The sequence below is a fragment of the Haliaeetus albicilla genome, chromosome 13 (assembly GCF_947461875.1).
Source record: "Haliaeetus albicilla chromosome 13, bHalAlb1.1, whole genome shotgun sequence".
Classification (NCBI taxonomy): Eukaryota; Metazoa; Chordata; class Aves; order Accipitriformes; family Accipitridae; genus Haliaeetus; species Haliaeetus albicilla.
Genome location: NC_091495.1, coordinates 16055977 through 16079471, shown reverse-complemented (window position 1 = coordinate 16079471; position 23495 = coordinate 16055977). Strand labels below are relative to the sequence as shown.

At 39.3% G+C, this 23495-nt stretch overlaps 1 protein-coding gene across 11 annotated transcripts in view; it reads left to right on the top strand.

The window, feature by feature from the left end:
* Positions 1 to 23495, top strand: part of THADA (THADA armadillo repeat containing) — a 171601-nt gene that overhangs the window by 116580 nt on the left and 31526 nt on the right. For all 11 annotated transcript variants that reach the window (XR_011327475.1, XM_069800252.1, XM_069800256.1 and 8 more), the window contains 5 exons: positions 4704 to 4789; positions 16062 to 16474; positions 16811 to 16932; positions 18323 to 18395; positions 21862 to 22006. Coding sequence is in view for 10 of the 11 variants with exons in the window: in XM_069800252.1 (XP_069656353.1) it covers positions 4704 to 4789; positions 16062 to 16474; positions 16811 to 16932; positions 18323 to 18395; positions 21862 to 22006 (839 nt within the window). In the remaining variant the exon portion in view is untranslated. The remainder of the gene's footprint in view (positions 1 to 4703; positions 4790 to 16061; positions 16475 to 16810; positions 16933 to 18322; positions 18396 to 21861; positions 22007 to 23495) is intronic.

Here is a 23495-nt window from a genome sequence, read left to right as displayed (position 1 = left end):
TAAGTCATCTTACTCAGTGTCATTGAAAATTGGGGGTTTGAGAAGAGAATCAGAATCTGCAAAAGTTGTGCATCAAAATTCTTCGGTCCTTGCTCTACACAAAGGTGTGTTTGCATCCTTGTTTATATATAGAAATCTGAATGGTTATAAAGGTGTCCTGTAATGTGTAGAAATTATGTTTAAGGACCTCTGCAGACCTTAGTGGTTACAGGAGCAAGAAGTTGTATATTTAGTTGTTTAAATCTTTTTTCCAGTGTTCTGACAGCATTGAGGCCAAATGTGTGAGCTTTCCATGTTCATTGCTCTTTGTTGTTTCCCTTGGAAGAGGAGGTAATTTGCTCTGTAATTCATTAATGTTGATCTTCTTTAAAATAAACAGTAATACAAGAGAAACTGCATTTTAGAAGTTAAGCCATGTGTTCCTGATAGAGTTGAAACCGAATGTGTGAGCAGGGTACACAGGAGGGCTATGACCACATATTGCTGATTTCTTCAATAAATGCCCGTTTGGTTTGCATCAGATCTGCCATCCAAAATAAGCAAACCAATAACTACCTTAAATTCAGCATGACTTAACTATAAAAGGTGAATCAAACTTTTAAAAAATAATACTTGCAGAGCTCCAAACTGTGAGACTTTAGGATTGATTTCATGTTACGTAGACCTAAACTGCAATCAGTGGTATTTAAAGGTGGTAAAGGCAGAACAGAAATAAAGCATTCCCTGTGCTACGGTAGGTAGCCAAAGCCAGCTGGAGCGAAACGCAATATTGGACGTGGAGCTTCTGAACCTGCCCAGTCTGATTTACGTCTACAGAGAGGGAATATCTCCTGAAGGCTACGCTTCCTGATTCACCTACCAGGCTGTTGCTTGTTGAAAACAAACAGCTTATTGTTATTCCGGTCATATAATATTCTGTAAGTGCATAACCTGGGCCTCTTCAAAGGCATTTGAACAGGAGCCTGTAAATTTAAAAGGACTAGTTCCTTCCATTAACCTTTTTCTCTTAAAAAAAATCCCGGGACTCCAACAGCTAACAAAAGGTTTCCTCCTGCCAGTGACTTCAACTCTTTTCTAATTTTATATTTGCATACTAGAATTGAAAATGAGATTACAAGAAAGTCCGACTACCTTATCCACAGTTACTTGTTCAACATTAATGATAAGATTTTGGCTAGGTTTTGGAAGACTTTATTTTCAGGATCTAATCCAGAAGTCTGCTATAATGTATCAAAATTAATAGTATGGAAACTGGCACCTGTGTTTTCAGATTTGTCTACTGTTCAGCCATGCCTACCTAAAATAATAATTTAAAAAAGACACTTTTCCCCATACTGAAGATACTGTTAGGCTGGAGCTTTGGGAAATTAAAAAAAATACCTGTAGACCCTTTAAAACCTTCAGTGCCTTTAACTTTTTTGACTTGTGCTCTTTCAGTCACGTTGTATCTTTTATGGAGTTTCATGATGATCTCCTAAGGACACAGCAGCCCCCCCCGTCATTGTTTTTTTCTCCTTGATTAAATTAGAAACACGTTTCTTCTGGGCCTTGTTCTTTCTAAGCAGTAATCTTTCCGTCCCTGTCTGCGCTTCTAAAGGTTGCAGGTGTCGTCTTCTCCTCTGCCTGGCAGGCCAAGTCTGTGACCATGCTTGTCTTCTATGTGTTACTCGGGGCAGACAGCCTTTGACCTCTCTTCAGTCAGATGTGTTGAAATATTGTGCAATAGTGGCTGTTGGTGAAATTTACCTAAGTGGTCGTCTGAGAGGTGATTTTTATTTCCACCTGGACAGTCAACCTCCAAGTACAGCATCACAAAGGAGTGCTAGAAACTATGGGATAAGCTTCTAAGTGCAGTGAGATCCCTGGAGCAGGCTGGCTCTGAACTCTGTATCCAAAGAGAAACAAAAAGCAACAAGATGAACTTCTGAAAACTATGTTTTAATGTATCCAGGCTCAGTATGTAGGGTGGCCATTGGGTCTTTGGTACCAGCTGTTTGACTTCATAGATCTGCTGTTACTACACCAACCTACTTGCTAATGTAGACAAAGCATTACTTTAATGAGGTATGGATGTCTGCGCTGACATCACTAGCCTGCTATTAGTATATATGTGTAGTAGTATGAATATTGCTTTGATAGCCATTTTATATTTCTGTGGGGACATACCCTTAGATATGAGAGTCCTAACCATCTCTAGCTCTATCCTGTTCAGAGTCACATACAGTTTATCATCTGGAGTGAGCATATGATGTATTTGTTTCCCTTAATATCCAGGTTGGAAGGGAAATGAACTAATTGTTGGGTTTGGGACAAAAAAAAGAATGCTGTTCCAGGTGCCTGGAGCTCCCACCCTTGCTACTGCTGTGACTTTCTTGTTTGCAGACAGATTTCCTCAAAGCTTGTTGATGAGAACACCCCTTTACTTGGGTATCTGTGTTAAAAAAGAAACATCTTGTACTCTTCCCAGTCTCATTGTTGAAGTTCTGCACGAACAGGTCACCTTAAATACTGTGCAGTGCATCATTTGAAATGTTCAGCATGTGATTTTTGGCTGTCGGGTCTGTTACGCAAATCACAGTTTGATTGTGTTCAAAACTGAGGTTTCTGCTACAGTCTGAACAACACTGAAATTTCTTGGTTTTGGAAAACTGAATTTCCTGTTGTGTCTGTCTGGCACACATGGCTAAGAATTCATTAGCATCACCAGAGCAATGGAGCCAGCCAAGAACAAACGTTTGGAATGTTTCATGCTAGAAAAGCCTCATTTCAAAATCAAAACATGCATATGTGCATACTCAAAATGAAGTCGTAAATGCTTCAAAGCTGGACCAGAATAAAAAACCATGTCAGTATTGCTGTTGTCACTTCTTCAGTAACGGTTGCATCAGCCATGGTTTTCCCAAGGCAGTTTGCATGTTGGAAATTTTCTTTCCAGTGAAATGACTGAATAATAAGTGAGTCTTCCATTTTTCAAGGGAGCTGAGGTGCAGTAGGCCCATTATGTTCCTCATCTTAATTGAAATCTGTTGTGGCTGCTTTTGTCCATTTTATGAGTACTTGTGAGAGACCCCTCGGTTTCTTTTTCTTCTAAGCCTTTGACTGATCTGTCACTCTGTTTTCTCGTGGGTTGAGCTTCTAACCCTGTGAGTATTTCTTGGTGGTGTTTTCATACAGACTTGTGAAGAACAACTTGGGCAACAGCTAGATGCCCAAGATACAGAAGAAAGGTTCACTTAATCAGGTTGGATAGAAATTAAGTCTTCCTAATAGAGCTTTTAAAAAATAGGCCACATTAAAATTGCTTTGGCTTCTTATGGTATCAGTTCTTACTGATGTGCATCTTCCCTGCAGGCAGGCTTTTAGCTCTTGTGCTTTAAGGCTAGTGGTAAGAGGCAAGTATGGAGAAGTTTTGGGAGGTTCATGACTACTTCACTAGTAAGAAAGTGTCTAAAAAGTCTCTGTTCATGCAAAAGGAGGAAAAACCTTTTCAAAAGAGAGATCCTGGTAGCATGCAGTCTGCTATGTATTATATGGATGCCTAATATTGTAGGCCATAAAAGAAAGCATAAGTAATTTAGGCTTATTACAGAGTTTATTACTGAAGGTAAGAGCAGTGCTTCTGGTAAAAGTTGTCTTTTTTAACAGGATCATAAGTTAACTCTCCATAGGCAAATACAGCTGCTAAACTTCCACGCAAGAACCTTGGACCTTTCGGTTTTTTTGTCATGATTACATATCTTGTTTGAAGAAGTTTTTTTCTTGAATTTCAAAGATGTTACAGAGTTGAGAATGTTTGTTGGAACATTTTTAATTAAAACTTTTTGAAAGAGTTTCAAATGTCAAGCGTACAAAGAAAGTGCCAGATAAAATAAATACTGAACAGAATTAGTCATACTTTAAGCTTGTGCTGCATAATTCTAAAAGTTTTTGGTTTAGTGCAAGTCCCATTGGACTTATCAGAATAATTTCTGTGTTTTGAACTGGATTTCCTGTATTTCTCACACATTAAGTTATATTTATAGAAAAGTTCTCCTGGCTGAAAGTACAGTGATAACAATATAAAGACAAATGAAGATGTTAAGCTAATTTTAATTTTCTAATTGGAGACAAAATGTCGATCACTTGCGACTTGAAGAGGTAGAGCAGAAGGTAGCTTATTACCAATTTGCGTTATACACAGAAAATCCCCAATAGTCTTATCTGGAAAAAAAAATAATCTAATTTTAAAAACATGCATGCCTCTGTGGTCTTCATCAGAACAGTGAGAGTGCTATGGCTGTTAAAAAGATGTAGTAGGTACCTTTCATGGGGAATCTTCTCTTTTATGAACTGTAACAATAAGACCTGAAGACTTATTTTTGTTAATGCATTTAGTTACAGGGATCATCTGTAAAGAAAACAGAGACATACTAGTTGCCAGGGCAAGCTGATTCATCCAGTAATAATGACATGTATAACTGCAGTTTGGTGGAATGGATGGAGGAAAGGTGTTGCCATTCTGCTAGGGAGACTGTCATTCAGAATGGACCAGGAAGTGAAGCTTAGATAACTTGGCCTAATCATTTTGTATATGCAGTCTGATTTGATCAGTAGTTGATCTTCATTAATTAAGTAGAATACACACACCAAGCTGGTGTGTTTCACTGCTGTTTCTGAGTGTAGATGTTACAAGGATTTAATCTTTAGTAATTTGATTTTTCCAGGCCAAATCCTTGTTTGGTGACCAGAGCTGCCTATCTTGATGTCCTTGTGATGCTGAGTACTCACCTGGGGAAGTTTCAAAAGCAAGGTAAGTCAAATGTACTGTTGTATAAATCAGATGTGGGGAAATTTCTGAGCTCTGTTGAATCTGTAGAAACAATAATATATTGCTTGTACTCATGGCATCTACTGAACGCTGGAGTCCTTTAGCTGCTTTGTATAAAAGAGCCCTTCATTCTGCCTTCTGTAGAGCTAGTCCTGGGGATTGCTGATGAGAAGAATGAGGTGTGCCTCCATGTCAAAGCTGGAAGCGATGATCTTGAAGTATTCCTAATCCTGGAACTGTGTAACAACAAAAAAGGTCCCATCCAGTGTTCCAAAATGTTTTTCTGATCCAAGGTTGTAAATACAAACAAAATCTAAACCCCAGAATATTGCTACTTTAACCTTTCCTGAAAGCCACAGAGATGTTCCCTCATGAGACACCTGAAAGTGTTTCAGAGAAAGTGTTTTCTCATGCTTAGAAGTTTTATAAGAAACAACGCTTGAGAGCTTCTTTACATTTCTTTTTCTATATTGATTCTTTATCACTGTAAAGTTTTTGAAAGACCAGTCAGAACTGTCAGTGGTTTTAGTGATGCAGAGTGTTGTTTGCAACAATACAAAGCATGCTGTAAACAATAAGGAGAACAAAGGTATGGAGGAAGGGATACCCTTTCAAGTGTGACTGTGTATAGGCAACTTTCAGTCAGCTGTAACTAGCTTCCTTGTGGGCCTGTTTTGTTCATTTCTTAGGAACAAATGAATAATAAATTACCTTGTCAGTCCAGGAACGCAATTAAACAATAGTTCTTTCATTTCATTAAAATTCTTAGTGACTAATTTAACACTGCATTTAAGTCATTGGAACTGCTCTGTATTTCAGATAGTTCTTGTTTTGGGGGGCTGTTCTTAATTTTAAAACCAATTCCTTTTGCTTTTTTGCTTAGACCTTTGGTAGAAGTAGTTCCATTTTAATGCCATAATTGCTATTTGTGTGATTTTTTGTGAATGCACAGTTCAAATAGTGGTAGTTTTTAGGAAAATGACTTAGTGATGAATATGTCTGAAATGAACTTCTGCAGATAGGTTGATGCAGAATATAGCCCTTATAACAGAAGCACAGACATACAGAAAGTATGTAACAGCTGGGTTCCACTATACCAGAGGAAGATTGTTAAGGTTACTGGGGTCTCTAGGAGATGGGTCTGATCTTTCCTGTGCTCTGCAGAGTCATTCCTCTCTCATGGGTTCCAAGTGTCAAGATGTACTGTTTGGTCAAGGAAATTTCCAGATGATGTTCCACTGTAGGTCTCATTCTGTCAGGTGCTGACTGCTGTTTGTGACTAGGTAAGGTCTGCATCCTTTATAGGGAGGAATGCACCACCCTATATAAAGCAGTTTCAATATAGCATGTCTCTACAGATGTTTTTCTCTGGCTCTTTAATGTTTGTTTTGGGTAAGCTATATCTACCATCAATAATTCTTATGTTACAATATATAATTACTTATTTTCGTTATTTATACAAAATAAAGTTTCTTAAAGCCTGGTATGCCATTGGCCTTAGTGATTATCCTTTGAAATACATTAAAAAGTCTAGCAGTGTATCACATGTACAAAATAAACAAAAACAACCCCCAAAGCCCCTTCAACTGTATTTCTGTTTTTTTTTTTTATGAAGGAACAGCCAATATTCCAGGTGAGGGCTCCTTATTTGCTTACTTAGGGGGCATTACATTTCCTTTATCAGTCTCTTTCCTATTTCAGTTGTCTTCAGGTTTTTTGTCTGTTTTGGTTTTTAAACAATTGCGGCACATTTGCAAAGGCTTTTATTGACCTCTCCACCCCAGGAAACTCCCCTCTTTTATTTTTTTAATGCCCCTGACTTGTGAATAGCCCTTTGAGCCTGAGGGACTGCACCATGCTGTGGCTGGATTACTGACTGTAGTGGATTCATTTATTTTTTCAAAGCTCACGTGGACTGTTCTGAACCTGGGTGCTGTAAGGTACAATTTCTGTAGAAGGAAAGCAGTTATTTTTGCAGACTCTCTCTGCTCAGGGATAGTTCATTAGTATTGTCTTGCCTAAAAGTTTCATTCCGATACCGGTTTAAAATTATATGTTGCAGGCAATATCTACAGAGAGTAGAAACTTAGACTGGAAATACAGGTTTGAAAACTTGAAGATACATTAGGGACAATTTTATATAACACAGGCAGAAGCCCTTCTGAAATGAAGGAGTAATATGTTTATATTAAACAGAACCTGAGTGTCTCATGACACAGTAAGAGAAAGACTAAACTCAGCAGTTAAAAATGAATGTTTTGAGTCTCACATTTAAATGTTCTGTAAGGAATAATTATTAACTGAAGCTTTATACTTTTCTGAGATTAAATATCTTGCTCATATATGTTTATCTCTGGTTATGAGCCAATTTTTCTCTGTTTTAATCTTGATTCGTAAAGTTGTTTCAATGAATAAAGGGTGAAGGACAAATCCAAATAAAACTGTTTCTTGATGTGTTTATCTAAGAGGCCCCAGGAAGTGCTGTATATGAGTTCCAGGCCAAGGGCTGAAACTGATTTTCATTGACAGAAATGGGAATGCAATGTAATGAGCCTGCAACTAGTTAAAATCAGACCACTTCTAATTGATTATGCCTGTCTAAAGGGGCTACAATTACAAAGAGATTTTCAGAGTACAACCCTGCCTAGGCCTTTCCTACATTACAAGTATTTTCTGTAAGTGATTTGTTGTCTTCAATTAATAAAATCTGTCTCTTAAAGTGCAGGACAGCCCTTAGGGAATTTACTTCACAAATTCAAAACAATTTAAAATGTCAGATAAGGAAGGCAGGGAGTAATGGATACCAAAAGCATCTTGTCCAGCTAAAAATTTATTGCTGGCCAAATGATGATAATTAAACCACCACCACCACCCCCCCCCGCCCCATAATTATTCTGATTTGCTGGTTTGGATGGAAGTGTTACTTGATTCATGTCACTGGGAAAATAGAGTTTTCTTTCCTTGAGTTGATAGGCAAAATCTAGAGCATTTTTTCTAGCTCCTGATGTGCCTGAGGGTCTTCTGGTATGCAGAGACGATACATAATACCAAGACTATGTAAACTTACAACTATGTATGTTTTTTCAGTTATCAGTTACAATTGGAACTCAGAAAAAAACTGAAGCAAGCCTTTTTTAAAAAAAAAAGTTAAAATACATAAATAAAAATGCTATTTTTGCCTTTATTGAGAACAAACAAAAGTTCTTACCAGATCTAGGATTATTTGATGAGCTAATGTCTATTGTCAGTATTAGTAATTATTAATAATATCCAGTGAATTTGTTCTTGCAGACCTCTTTGATATATTGTCTCCACAGTAACTGTTTTTATAGACTTGAAATTACAGATGTCCAGGGCCTTTTCAGTCTAATGGGTAGAACAATGCAGTCCTCTTCCAGAGGATTTTCTGGCACTGCTAAAAAGCAGTTAAGTTACTCCTCCAGAAGTAAACCAGCAGCAGAGTGGATGATGTAGGAATAGGGGGAAGTTCCTGAATTTCACACTTCAAACATTACTGGAGGAAGCAAATAACACTTGTAGGCATCTTTGGAGGGGAAAAATGCCTCCGAGTCCAGGTGAGAATATGTCCAGCCTTAGCTGTGTTTATAATTATTTGCAAATTCACAAGTCTTGGATCAGCAGGAGTTAGGAGAGGTCTATCAAGCTGTAGTGCTACAGATCCCTCCGTGTGTCTGAGGCTACACACTTTGCTCTGCACTCAGAGATGGGCTTTGCAAGAGACAGAATACCAGACTACAGCCAGGCTATGCTCTGATACAGCATTTCCGTGGATAAGATTCCTCTGCTGAATATGTGGACTTTTGACAGGATCTGTCATAGACATTCCTGCTTTCGGACCTTCTCCTGGAAATTGGTGTCTGAAGCTAAACAATAAGATGATAGTATTGCTGTGATCCTGCGGTGCTGGTGACACAGGAACCAGAGCAGTGTACTGCAGTGGAAGCTCAGATCTGGGATGCTCTGTCTCTCCGTAACAGATGAAGAATGCAACAAGACGAAGTGGTCACATTTTCTTTCTTGCTCATGTCTCAGAACAGTTTTCTGATAGTATTTTGTCAATTCCTGAAGGGAAAGATGGATGCAACTCACTAAAATACACTTGACTAATAAAAGCGTATTTTAGCCAGGGTTGTGTTCAAAAAAATGGCACTTGTTGATAAAGTATTGTGTTGAGTCCATAAAGCCCATCAACATAAGTGAAATAGGATGTAGAACAGAAGTCAGGGGAAAGATGAAAGAAAAATTTGCTAAAGATAATGCTTCCAAGTTGTTCTTTTATATATATACATACATATATATATACACACACCGTCTATCTCCTGGCTGGTTTGGCCTATTATTGAGTATAGTATCTTCAAAATTCAAGTTTGATGAGAAAGAGAAGACATTTAAACAGGATGTCAAATAGGATGAATCTGTGATTTAGGAGAAGCTGCCACTTGAACCCTAACTATGCATTTTTCCTTTCTACATTTGAGGTGAAAGAATTTATAAAAGTACTTGAGATTAACCAAACTCCACTGTTGTTGTCATCAGTGGGAACAGCTACTCAGTATTTACATAATTAATCTTGTTCATAGATTGTTTTGATATCAAAATGGAGCAGCCAGTATTCTGCTCTCACTAATGTATTCTTTCCTTGAGTTTTGCAGAAACAGACTTCCATTTTCTTACTATCTTCCAAACAGCTAAACCTTTTGTAGATGTAGCTTAGTTAAGATTCTTAAATTCTGCTCAGGAGCAACAGAAACAAGTGCAAAAAATACTGTGCATCGCACATGTGTGTATGAGATCAGAAACATGGGCAATTGTGTACAACTGTCAGCTGGTTTTGTCCTTTTTTATGCTCTCAAATATGACAAAATACTCTGTTTTAAATAACATAATGCAAATACCATTCTCTTAGTGATATTTGTCCTTTTTAATTAGAAGTTATAAAATGTAGTGGTAGAAATAGTATGCATTATCAAACTTCTAGATGCTTTGCAATGAAAGCACATCTCGTTTTTTAAGTGGGAATCTCTTAAATGTTTTGCCTGAATGATATGATTTGTAGGACTTTTAAATAGCATTTGAAGGCTGTGCCCACTTTTTTTCTATATTGTACTTCTTACTCTTTCTTATTTTGAAAAGAAGCTAAATGGTAGCTAAAAGAATTTTTTTCTGAAGGCTGACTTAAAAACTGATAATGTCTAAATGGTAAAAATTTGACGGGAATAACTAGGTTGGTTATTTTAGCCATACTTTAACTTTCTTTACCTAGGTCCCTAAGAAGTGTGGCCAAACAGTTATTTGAACAAAAACGCTGGCAGCTTGTTAATGCATGTTTTGGTTATTTGGTCTAATTAGCTTAAACTTAAGGAATTCCATCTGAACAAATTGAAAGCAATTTTTATTTATTATGTCAGAAATTATATAAGCTTCATGTGGCACTTGGTCAATGTTGTTATTTTGACTCAGGGAAGGTAAAGATTTAAAACATATTTATAAAATCACCTAAATGGCCTAGACCTACTGACAAGTCAAAAGGAAGTGTGGTTGCGTACCCAATATTCTAATTCAGTGCAGGCAGGAGAATGAAGAAGTTGAGGATGGGACTGTTGGAGGTCCAAGAGACAGGGAGTGACTGGGAGTTGCACAGACAGTGAAATGCCAGAGGCAGACCAAGTGAGGGACGTACTATGTTAAGGTGGCCCAAAGGCAGCGCAAAAGTGAGTGTGAGACAGAAAGACAAAGCAAATGGACCAAGGCTGAAAGGAAGAAATGTTGGGAGAAAGATGATGGAGGTGTGCAACAACAACAGACGGTCAAGGAAATGTCGGAGGCAGAACTCTTGGCACAGACAAGGGAGGAGGAAAGTAAAAGTGTTCTCAGAAAGATCTCAGGGACACGGTGAAAGGAGGGGGGTTGTGGAGGGTAGAGCATGATATTGCTGGAATGCTGTGTTGAACAGGGAGTATGGAAAGGTGTTAAGAGGAAGTAAGTGACGCTAGGGGAGAGTGCAGTTGATCGTGTTTGTAAATGTTAGCAGTTAAAATTCCGTCCCCATGTGAAGATGGGAGACTGCTCATCCTTCTGAAATCTTGTTTTGGGTTCTCTTTAGATTCCAGCATGTACCACTGACTGATTTGCACTGACTCCATGGGGGTTTATGGTTTTCTATGAATGCAAAAGAAGTGGAAAACTTGGTGCTGTGCCAGAGAGAAGCTGTAAGAAAAATTGCAGTTTCAGTGTCCAGATCAAATGCTTTTTCCTTCCCCCCCCTTTTTTTCCTTTGAAAACTTATACTATACAAAATGCAGTGGGATGCTTCTGTCCTCAATGATATATTTTCCATGGATTCTGTTAATCACTCATGTTTGTAGGTTTGAATTTTATTTTGAGTACTGATGCTCAGTCTCTGATGTCAAAGATGTTGCAGATGTCTTTAAAAGAAAATATCCTGCTTAAAATATGCCCTTTTCCTGATCATCAACAGTTATCTTAGTTCCACATTGTAATAGCTTTTCTGTTCTCTTTGGGGTTTTTTTTCCATTTACCGGTGACTTCGCCTAATCCACTTTTAATAAAAAGGGAAAATATGAAAGAAAATACTTTTCCTTAATATTTGTCTAGGAAAATCTCTTCTTGGCAGTGATTACCTTTCAGCCTTCTCTCTATTCATATGATCTCTTCAGAAACCCTTAGATAGACGGTAGTTTGTGAGCGCAAGGGATTTTAACTTCTCAGTCCTTAAATAATTGCAACTTCTTGCAGGTCTTGGTGAATAATGATGAATATCCAGATTTTTTATGCTTGGACCCCCATCCTATAACATTGTACTGCAGACACAGCAGCATTTCGTTGCTGCTCTTGTAATTTTTGTCTGACTTTGCAGAGTGTCAGTAAGTTTTCTGATGTCAGTATAATTTCTCCCCTTTTTCCCTTCTTTGTTCTTATTTTCTGGAGCCCCTAGTAGGAAGATGGCATGGATGCTCGAGGGGCTGCATACAGGATTTGATCTCAGTATTTATCTACAAGTGTGCAAATACTTAGTTGTATCATAATCACAGATACAGCAAAAAAGCCCCTCACACAATAAATACTTGATGATACGGAGAGTTGTCTAATTGGCAGTAGCCTAGACAGCCACTGTAAAATTACCTAAATTCAACAGAAATACATAATCAGTCCTGTACATCACCTGGCAAGGCAATGAAACAAGTTTAGGTTTTAAATATGAAAGGAATTCAGATGACTTCTGTCACTTTTGAACATATTGTAGAATCTCTGAGGTGAAGTATCAGCTGAACTGTCCATCAGCTGACAGTTTGTTAATCCCTGAGGAGGGAAGTTTTGCTGTCCTTACTGTATGTATCTGCTTACTCTGGAAACAGACTATAGAATAGTGCCTGCCTGCCACTGCAGGGAAGAGCAGAAGAAAGGCAGGGCACAGGTTTTGGAGCTGGCTAAACTCTGAGGAGATTTTAGCTCGAGATTCATCAGGTCTGCTAATTCCATTCTGCTCCTCTTCCTTTCCTCTTTATTTTCAGATTATGAAAGACCATTTAACTTCATGTAACTGACTATGAACATCAGTTGATCACAAATAGGATTTAAAAAACAATGCCTCAAACCTAGATGATGTGACATAGACATTGTATGCATATCTCAGTGTAGTGGACATAAAGGGATTGAGGAGGACTGTGGGATGTTGATGCACTGTGTTGAAGAGAACAAAGTTATTGTGTAAGGTGCGTCCCTTCCTAAGAGAGATGAAGTTCTTACTGTCCCACAAATGAAGCAGTCCTTAAGGGCGGGGGGGAAATTAATCCACTTAATTCCTGGGGGCTCTTTTGCATCTGTCAGCATCCTGGACAAGACCGCTGTTTGCCAGGATCCTGGTTTGGTCAGCCAAAATTTGTTCTTCCTTCTCACAGCAGCTGGTCGTTCAAACTGTACAGTGATTTTTTTGTTTGTAAATAGAAGTATGTCTTTACTGTATCTTAACAACAGAGACAGACATTTACTTTGGGAACCAGTGTGTTTTTTTGGTTTAGTTGGATATTTTGATGTAAGCCAAAGAAAAAGAGTTTACTTAAAGTTAAGCAGAAGAGAAAACATTTACATGAAAGCCAGGAAAGATTTCTTAGTGATGACGTTGAAAGAAGGAATATTTCCACTGCATTGTAATGAGACAAGGGCTTTCTTTCCTTCTGTACATATTTGTGTGAAAAAAAGAGTGCTGGAGAGCATGTGGAGCACGAGATGAATACAGAAAGATTTGCTCTATGGCGTGCTGAGGCTAAGCAAATATGCAGACAGTCTTATTTTGCTGACAGCCTTGCTGTTGAGACATCCAGTTTTAAAGAGACTTTCTGTAAAATAGATGAGCCACAGTGCCCAGTCTTTCACAGTTACATGGGGAAACCAGAAATCATCCATAAGGCTTCCAAACCAGAAGTGTCTGATATGTACAGAAAAAGAGGATCTGTGGCAGAAGATTCTTGTATCACAGTCTCTGCAAACTAGTACTTCTAGGAGTGAGTAGCTCCATTATGTTTTTCATATAAAAATAATTTTCCCCTTCAAAGATGAAGACACCGAGTGAAGTTGTGCTGGCCTTGGAAAATTCAAATGAAAGTTTATTGAACTGGATCTGAAGCTCAGTGCATGGCCAGCTCCTGGAGTTGACAAAAGGGTCACCACTCCTTCTGATATTAGGTTGCAGGCTCTAGCAAAGTTAGCAGTGTTGACACCAACAAAATGAAAGACACCCTCCCCCTCTTACCCTAACATTTGTCTCTATCTCTTTTTGTCTGCTTAATACTGTTGTCCCTTGCCTTGCCCTAGAGCTTTGACCCTTCCATCCTGTTGGTTTTTGTGTTACTGCTTGCATGTATGATAGCTATACCTCAATGTAAAGCAACGTTGATAAGAAATACAAGCAATTCTCTTGCAACATACTTAGAAATACATACTTGGTTCAGACAACTGAGCTAGCAGGCTCGTGTATTGCTGAAATGCAGCTGAGGAGGGAAGCACATAGGAAGCTGAGAGGGTGCAGGGCTTCAAAACTGAAGCTGTTTCTCTTCTCAAACCAAGGTGCTTGAACTTGAACCTTTTTCTTTCAGCTGCCTGGGATTATTTCTGTTGTTTAACTGGTGTCTGTGGAGTCAGACTGTGTAATAACTGGGACGAAGGCCTAATCCATCTCCAAGGCAACCAGACAGTTCGGAAATTAAGGAATTCTGGCAGTTGGATACTTGTCGTGTGACATAGGCATTAATGCTAGTTCATGCTGCGATGCCAGTATGTAATGCCATTCTATTTGGAGGGGTTTTAGAAAATGTAGCAAATAAAATATACAAGTTTGCATGTTATGAGATGGAAGCCATCTGCGTCATCTAGAGGATTATGCTGTGACATAGGTTTGCAGTGATATTGCAGTTTTTTTGACTACATCAAGCCCATTCAGAAAAGAAACTGTAGTGAAAACATGAATGACAGAACTAATGGTTAGGTAATATGTCTGCAAATCTTTTTCAAATACCAAATTTCTTTGAAGCTTGTCCAGAATTACTCAGAAAATGCTTCTGCCTTACATGCTAGACAGTGTACAACCATGTCAAGTTTCTATGTAAATGTCAAAAAAATTAAGATGGCTTTGGAAGAATTTGAATATGAAAGGGAAGGGTATTTAATTTTAAATAGAAGGCTTAGGGAAATGTCTTCAAGGGCAACAAAATGAATCCACATTTGTGTTGCAGCTTCATGTCAAATTCAGCAATTTAATAGTAATATTTGGACAGGCTTTTAGTAGTACGTGGTGCTTACTTAATTATAAATAGCAAAGTTACATGGCAATGAATTTTCTTCTTGCAGATACTGAAGAAATCTAAGTAAGTTTGCTTTAATCTTTGTATTTACCTTTAATGCATTTCGACATTTTAAAAACCCTAAACTTCTAATATCCCTTAACACCAGTGGCAGTATTGTTCTCTTCTGTGCTTCATGATGTTCTCTTACTTGTATTTGAATTTGGTGGGATATAACATATTAATTTCCTCACAGTACAAGCTATACAAACATCTGAACGGGGCAAAAATCTTGGTTTCAGTATTATAAAATGATTCATTCCTGCTGGTGATGGAGAAGAAGGTTGAACTCAAGGCACGTGAGGATTTCAGTCTGTGTGTGTGTGAGGACTATTGATTAATTTTTTTCTTTCATTTTGTGTCAACATTGCCAACTTTGCTGAAGGCTGAAACCCTCTGGCATCACAGATAGCAGTGACCTTTTTGTTCACTCCAGGAGGTGGCCAAGCACTAAAGAAGGTTCTTGGGCTGTGCTGTGCCATGTGAGCAGGTTGAACCAGTGTAAATGGCTGAAATGTCACAGTTCCTGTGCTGGTACATAAGAGGGATTACAGTGCAGCTCCTTTTTTCTTACCTGTCTTACCTGTTTGAAGTTGATAAGCATAGGAAAAGCACACTGGATTTTTTTAATCAGTAAATTCTTTAGATTGATAGACACAGGACAGATGTATTTATGTAGAAGTATCATCTTCTTAATAGTAACCTTTTCTGACTAAAGCTATGCAAAGCATGAGATTTTCAGTATTATCAGAATGGCCCTGTCATTGTTTCTCCTGGTTTCAGTTGCAGCTGGGTAAGCTGACAGACAGCACTTTCTCCAGTCTAACCTCTGATTTTAGAGCTATTCTACCTAGTATAATATGATTGCATATTTGTATTTGGTGCTTTTTGATGTTTCCAAACTACCTACATTTTTTTTCCAAATGTATTTAATACAGTTTGTGTTAATCACTTTCTACAATGGTAGTGCAAAGCATGTACAATTTGCAAGACTGTATTAGTAGCTTGATTTAAGGAAATACTTATCAAAGAGCTGTAATTGGTGAAGATGACAGGCAATCTGCAAAGTATTGTAGGATTTTTTAAGTTGGTTGAAGCTTTCATCCCATGTGTTGAACAATTTACAGTTTTCAAAAAAGTTTGTGTCCTTATTTCTTTCTATTTAAATATGAATACACCTGATATCTAGGAAAGCTGGTTTATAATTCAGAATCAGTTTAAAATGAAGGAGAACTATGTTTTCATTTCATGCCTGAAATTACCTTGTGATACCTTTTGCATACCTGATGTTTTTCAACTTCAGAATCGCTTCATGATCTGGAGAAGATGGTAACATTATCTATTTGTCACTTTACTTAGTTTTATTCTCATTTCAGGAATGCCATTGTTTGGATTTTGGGAAGAGATGAACAGAGTCATTTCAGATTCTGAATTGATGTCTGGTATTCCCTACTCATCTGCAGTACCAGGACTGATACAGTATCTTCAGAGCATCACCAAACTTGTGATAGAAGTGCTGTTGGTGACTGCAGGTCCTGACATCCAGAGCAGCAGTTCACCTGTTGCGAAGAAAATAGCCAAGCCACCATTGTCAATAGTTCATCTCCTTCACTGTGAGTTTCATGAAGTACGTCTGCTTGCATTGGAAGCAATACTGCTCTGGCTGAAGCAAATAAATTCCAAGCAGATTGCAGAAGAAGGAGGAGGTGTATTGTGTTTACTCATTGATTTGGAAGGCGCTCTTCTCACAATGGCTCTGAAGGAAAAGAACCTCCCGTGTTTTTGCAAGGTAGGAGGGTGCTATTTTATTGACATTTGATATGTTTTCAGTAAATGATACTCTTCATTTTTAAAAATATGTTTCAAACGTGCGTGATGTTTTTTAAATAGTACATGAGTGGGTTTTGGTGGTGGTTTTTTTTACATTGAATAGGAGCTGTGCTATAATTCTGTAACAGATGTTCTTGCATAAAAGCAAGAACTTCCTCTTTCCTATCTTAGCACTGTCAGAAGAGGACCTTTGTGTTCTTGGAGTGGGGTTTCAGTCAGTGTTTTACTGATCTCAAATGTACACATTCATATTGAGATTGTTTGCAACTTCATTGTTTGTGAATTGTGTGTGCAGGTGCTGGAAATTCTTTATACTATGGATCTCAGAAATGTGCTTCCAAAGACTGAATGCTCTATAAAAATGAATCCAAATGAGCTCTTAACCTGGAGTTTAAACATTGTAGATATCGCCAACAGGTATGGTCTGTTATGCTTGTTAAAATACTTATATTTTAAAAACTTTAAATGTTGAAGCATTAATTTATTGGTTTTGGACTGTTGATTTAAAAATCCATGTTTCAGAAAGGTGAGTGTGGCTCATTTGAATAAAGAGAGTTTTTGATGAGAATTTTTCAGAGAAGTTAGACACAGATCTGAATTATTAAAAAGGCCCAGAAGTCATACTGGCAAGCATCTTGTAAATGTCCAGTAATACAGTTCCTGAAATAAGAATTTACTCTGGCTGTTAGATGATAGCCAGTGAGCATAGCTCTTCCTGAATGGTAATTGGGAAACACCTTAACACATAGAATAGATGATCCAAACATACACTCATCCGTGAATCTGCCATCCATGCTATCCTGATTTATCTGCAGACGGTCTGCAGGGAGAGTGACAGATCTGATTTCACTTGTTGGATTGGCAGAAATGGTTAACCCTAATCCTTAGGGTTCGCACTCCTTAATCAGACTATAAAGTCACCAGAAAGCACTGAAAATTTGGAGCCAGTTTGTACTGAATTAGAAGCTGTGTCCATCTATTCATAATGGAATGGACAGACAGGGTTAAAGTGTCCAGGCTCTAGGGGCAAGACCATCCTGTTTCTAATAGTCTCTTTTTTTCAGCCATATAAACATTGCACCCCAGTGTTGCCAATGTAGAATATTTACAGTATACAGTGTAGAACAGCATTTTATAGCTGTGCACATTTGCTGCTTATTTGCACTAAATTTTTCAAGTTTAAATGATGATGTGGAGTGTTTATTTCGGGAATGAAGTAAGGTACTTATGGTAAAGTAACACTGACTGGTGCTGTTAGAGGGAAATAGCTGAAATAGCAAACCTTACTGCTCAGGTGTTGCCTTTCCTTGTGGTGAGACCAGCCCTTCAGGAGCCATGGTGCCAAGTGCCAAGTCCTTAGACCCTGCTGGGCAGCATGGAGGCTCAGCAGACGACAGTTCTCGTATTCTGCACTAGTAACGTTTTTAGCAGCTCTAGAAGAGGTACTTCTGGAGCTTAACACCAGCTTGAAGAAATGCTTTTGTTTATCATTTAAAATAATGTCTGGTTTGTTTGACTTGGCTTCCATTTTCAAATGTGTTTTTCTATGGCAAGTATGCAGGTAGAAAATAAACACAAGAGAGCTGAAAGTAAGAGCATATTTCATTTGCATCTCAACTAAAAACTTAACTAACATCAAGATCTGTAAAGTAAAAATGCCAAGTGCTCAGCTTGCAAAATACCCATTGGTGATAATCAAGAATGATTAAGAACTGGCTGGTTGTTTTTTTTCTAGAGATGAAATGATGGCAGAAATAGCTGCTTTTTTTTTTTTTTTTTTGATACTTTCTTTACCTTGTTTTCTCAGCACTGAAGTACAAAGCATAGCTCTCAAATTTGCCTCCAAGCTGGTTATCCATCTTTTGCAGAACCATCAGCAGGTAAGAGAAATGGAGCTGCTTAACAGTTTTGTAATTCTGGAGTTTTTGGTGATAGAAGTCATGTGGCTTCTTTTAGATAGAAGCCCCAAGTTTGTGTTTTCTTGTGTCATTGCACCTTTTCTGGCATTATGTCTTCCTCTCTAAATACCCTGCCACATTCTGAAATGAAACAGCCATGAATATCATCTCAGTATATCCCTCTCAAAGTTACTTCAAGTTAAATACGTAAGTGAATTTTTCTGATGGATTAATTTCAGCTTCTGAGAGCATCCAAAATAGTTGCTATAATGTGGAAAGAAAAATGCCTACAGTGATTAACACATGTACTGAATCCAGTCCATTTACTAAAGTGCAACTTTGTTGTGGTTTCTGATTGCTGGGGAGCAGGTCAGAAGGGAAGGCAAGAAGCTTGAAGCAGTGGTTGGGTGCAGTTCATTCTTTGCTGTGGGCAGTGTGACCTTGCCAAGTCTCAGGCCTGAAATCACTGTCTAAGCACACCAGCCTGTTGTCTGCGTGGAGTTTCTCATTGAATTTCCTCTTAAAATTTGCTTTTAAAACCTAGAGTAAATATAATAACCTTTGCAAAGTTCAAGGCTCTGTGTTCTCCATTCCTGTTTATGGGCTATTTAATTTAGATTTATACCAGCACAAATTACTGCCTCAGATTTCTTTTGATTTTAAATTATCAGTCTGTGATGTTACATTTGTATGCATAGAGCACTGCTAAGGCAGCTTTTAGTGCTAGACAATTTTAGGGGGTTTTTTATGTTGTCAAAGACACAAAGAACACTTAATGGATATTTTAAAATAGACAAAATTGTCGTGATCTGTTTTAAAATGAAGATTATTTTTTTTCCTTATGTAGCTGTTATTTTTTATAGAATGTGCAGCAGAATTGATTCATATTGTATGCTAGTAATCTTGCCTCATAAAAAAAAGGAAGCCACAGATTTGGACCCAAGAATTTGGAACATGAATTGTGATGTTAAATCTTTTTGTTTAAGAAAGGCAAAATGCAAGGACTTCAAATTATAAACATTAAAATAACCATGTAAACCTGGTTTCACAAATAGACATGGAACAGGTTATTGCTCTGAAGTTTTGTATTAATTTACAAAGAGGAATTAATGAAAAATGTTGTAACAATCTTAACTGTAGTAATGCTAAAACAACATTATCTAATAATCATGTAAATCATGTGAGATGTAAGATATATGTACAGAGGGTGTCTTCTGCTTTGTAAAAGACCAAGTACATCAGTTTTCCATCTAAATTCTTTTTTTGGGCTTGCATTCAGTATTTGCATCTGTAGAAGGGATTGTTTCTCTTCCATAAGGTAAAAGTCAAGTTCTATCTTTCTAGATAGTCCATGTGTCTGTTCAGAATTTGAGTAATTGTAACATCTTTGGATATTTTTTTTTTTTAACCTGTTACAGAACTGTAGGACATGCTCTGGCTCTGTCCCTTTGTGTAGTGCAGGTGCATGGCCATGTACCATGCGGAATGAGGCAGAGTACTACTGGGGTTTCATTTATCCCTCTATGAGTCCTCCCACGCCTCTCTGCCCTTTAACTCAAGGCACCTTTTCATTGGTTCTTTTCTTTGCCTTATTTGGTTGTTCTGTTTTTCACTTCCTTTAATTTAAGTAAAAAAAAATAAAGAAAGGAGGAAAAAAAAAAATTAACTGTGCATACCTCAAGTGTGTCTCCAGGTCGAGCTGGTGCTGCTTTTCCTCTTCTCCTGTGCATGAGGTCGAAATCTGTTTGAGGGTTTTTTTTCCCTCTGGAGCTTCCTCTGATAGCTGTAGCACAGGCTTGTTTGTGGCTGTGCGTGGGTGCCACCCCCTGCAGTTGGCATGTTCTGTTATCTAACCTGCACTTGAGATTGCTGTGCCTTGACTGACCTGCCACTCTCCTGAGGGTGGCACTTGCAGGGGATCGCAGCTCCTTCTTGGTCACTTATGGAAGTTGGGACTTTCTCTTCCCAATTATGGCCCAGCTGTCCCAACGGGGGTCAGAGTTTACAAGTCTTGGAAGCGCTATTTGAGTTATGGGTAAAATGCACGTTATTTCTTTCCACAAAAAATCTAGTAGGTATCACCACACATTGGAAAGCTTTGTCCCATTATAACTAAGTAGTAGTTTTCCTAGCGTATGTCTGAGGACTAAGTATTTTCCAGAAGATGGCAACTGGATTTTATTTGAACCAGGAAATTTCTTTCCTGTTCTTTTTTTTGTAATTCTTCATGTTCCAGGACAGCAAGCTTTGCTGTGTATAGGTCAACATGGAGATTCCTTCAGTGTTGTGAATGCACACGTGTCGTGGTTTAACCCCAGCCGGCAGCTAAGCACCCGGCAGCTGCTCCCTCACCTCCCTCACAGTGGGATGGGGGAGAGAATTGGAAGAGTAAAAGTGAGAAAACTCTTGGGCTGAGATAAAGACAGTTTAATAGGTAAAGCAAAAGCCATGCGTGCAAGCAAAGCAAAACAAGGAATCCATTCACCACTTCCCATGGGCTGGCAGGTGTTCAGCCATCTCCAGGAAAGCACGGCTCCATCATGTGTAGTGGTTACTTGGGAAGACAAACACCATCACTCCAAACACCCCCCCGCTTTTCCTTCTTCCCCCCAGCTTTATATACTGATCATGACATCATATGGTATGGAATATCCCTTGGGTCAGTTGGGGTCAGCTGTCCCAGCTGTGTCCCCTCCCAACTCCTTGTGCCCCCCGCCCCCAGCCTCCTCACTGGTGGGGTGAGAAGCAGAAAAGGCCTTGACTCTGTGTAAGCATTGCTCAGCAGGAATAAAAACATCCCTGTGGATTTATCAACACTGTTTCCAGCACAGATCCAAAACATAGCCCCATACTAGCTACTATGAAGAAAATTAATTCTATCCCAGCCAAAACCAGCACAACATGCTATCAGAACCCAAGATATCTTAGCAGTCTTGTTAAAAAAAATTTCCATCCTCAGTATCTGCAGAAGAGACAGATGGAGCCGCATTCACCCCTTTACGAAGCATTTTATCATTACCAAAGCCTAAGATTCATTCTACAGTTCACATGCTCTTAATTGTTTCTCCAGATATGTGTATGTGTCTACATGTAGGACACTTCTGAGAATTGCTTCTCTTCATTATAGTCTGGTATATTTGGCTTGCATGTTTAGAACTGAGGACACAAAGATAGGCTTTGACTTGTGTGGTCATTGGTGAGTCTGGTGTGAAGGGACAGGGTGAGAGAATTGCCTATGAATACTGCTCTGACTAGAAGAAAATCTCCCATCTTGACTATCTGTGACATATTAAGCCAACTTTTGAATGGACATGTGGGGTTCACCACCTCAAAAAAACCCCAGCATTTAATGATGAGTGGTATCCCTTTGGTGGTCCATAGTTTAATGTGATGGTAAGTGGTAACACTGGATTGTACAGCATATTTCTCACATGTTCTGTGCCTTCAGATTTCAAAAGAAGTCCTGAAAACATGGGTTCAGCTGTTAGTTTATTTTTGTGGAGATGAGCAACAGACAGAGATGCTGTTAGCAGCTGCTGAAGTTCTTAAAAGTATAACATCGTTCCTTCTGATCAATGAGAAGCTCATTCTTGGTGAGTAGTTTGAACATTAATTTTCTGGATCTTTTTAGATGAAACCCATTAATACATGAGTTAAGATGTATTGTGTACATATATATGGTCCCAGAGGACTGGAGGCTTGCCAGTGTGACTCCCATTTATAAGAAGGGTCGGAGGGAGGATCCGGGGAACTACAGGCCTGTCAGCCTGACCTTGGTATTGGGAAAGATTATGGAACGGTTTGTCTTGAGAGCACTCACATGGCAAGTCCAGGATAAGAAGGGGATCAGGCCCAGTCAGCACGGGTTTACGAAAGGCAGGTCCTGCTTGACCAACCTGATCTCCTTCTATGACCAGGTGACCCACCTAGTGGATGAGGGAAAGGCTGTGGATGTTGTCTACCTGGACTTCAGCAAGGCCTTTGACGCTGTCTCTCATCATGGCATACTCCTTGAGAAGCTGGTGTCTCATGGCTTGAACAAGTGTACTCTTCGCTGGGGGGAAAACTGGCTGGATGGCTGAGCCCAGAGGGTTGTGGTGAATGGGGTGAAATCCAGTTGGCGGCAGGTCACAAGTGGTGTTCCCCAGGGCTCAGTATTGGGGCCAGTTCTGTTTAATATCTTTATCGATGATCTGGACGAGGGGATCGAGTGCACCCTCAGCAAGTTTGCAGATGACACCAAGTTGGGAGGCAGGGTCGATCTGCTCGAGGGTAGGAAGGCTCTCCAGAGGGATCTGGACAGGCTGGTTCGATGGGCTGAGGCCAATTGTATGAGGTTCAACGAGGCCAAGTGCCGGGTCCTGCACTTGGGTCACAGCAACCCCATGCAGCGCTACAGGTTTGAGGAAGAGTGGCTGGAAAGCTGCCAAGCAGAGAAAGACCTGGGGTGCTGGTTGACAGCCGGCTGAATATGAGCCAGCAGTGTGCCCAAGTGTGGCCACGAAGGCCAACGGCATCCTGGCCTGTATCAGAAATAGTGTGGCCAGCAGGAGCAGGGAGGTGATTGTTCCCCTGTACTTGGCACTGGTGAGGCCGCACCTCGAGTGCTGTGTTCAGTTTTGGGCCCCTCACTACAGGAAGGACATGGAGGTGCTGGAGCGTGTCCAGAGAAGGGCAACCAAGTTGGTGAGGGGCCTGGAGCACAAGTCTTCTGAGGAGTGGCTGAGGGAACTGGGGCTGTTTAGTCTGGAGAAGAGGAGGCTGAGGGGAGACCTTATCGCTCTCTACAACTACCTGAAGGGGGGTTGTAGTGAGGTGGGTGCTGGTCTCTTCTGTCAGGTGGCTGGAGATAGGATGAGAGGAAATGGCCTCAAGTTGAGGCAAAGGCGATTTAGGTTAGATACTAAGAAAGATTTCTTTACTGAAGGGGTTGTCAAACATTGGAACAGGCTGCCCAGGGAAGTGGTTGAGTCACCATCCCTGGAGGTATTAAAAAAGCGAGGGGACGGGGTACTTCAGGACAGGTTTAGTGGGCATGGTTGATGGTTGGACTCGATGATCTTGAAGGTCTTTTCCAACCTA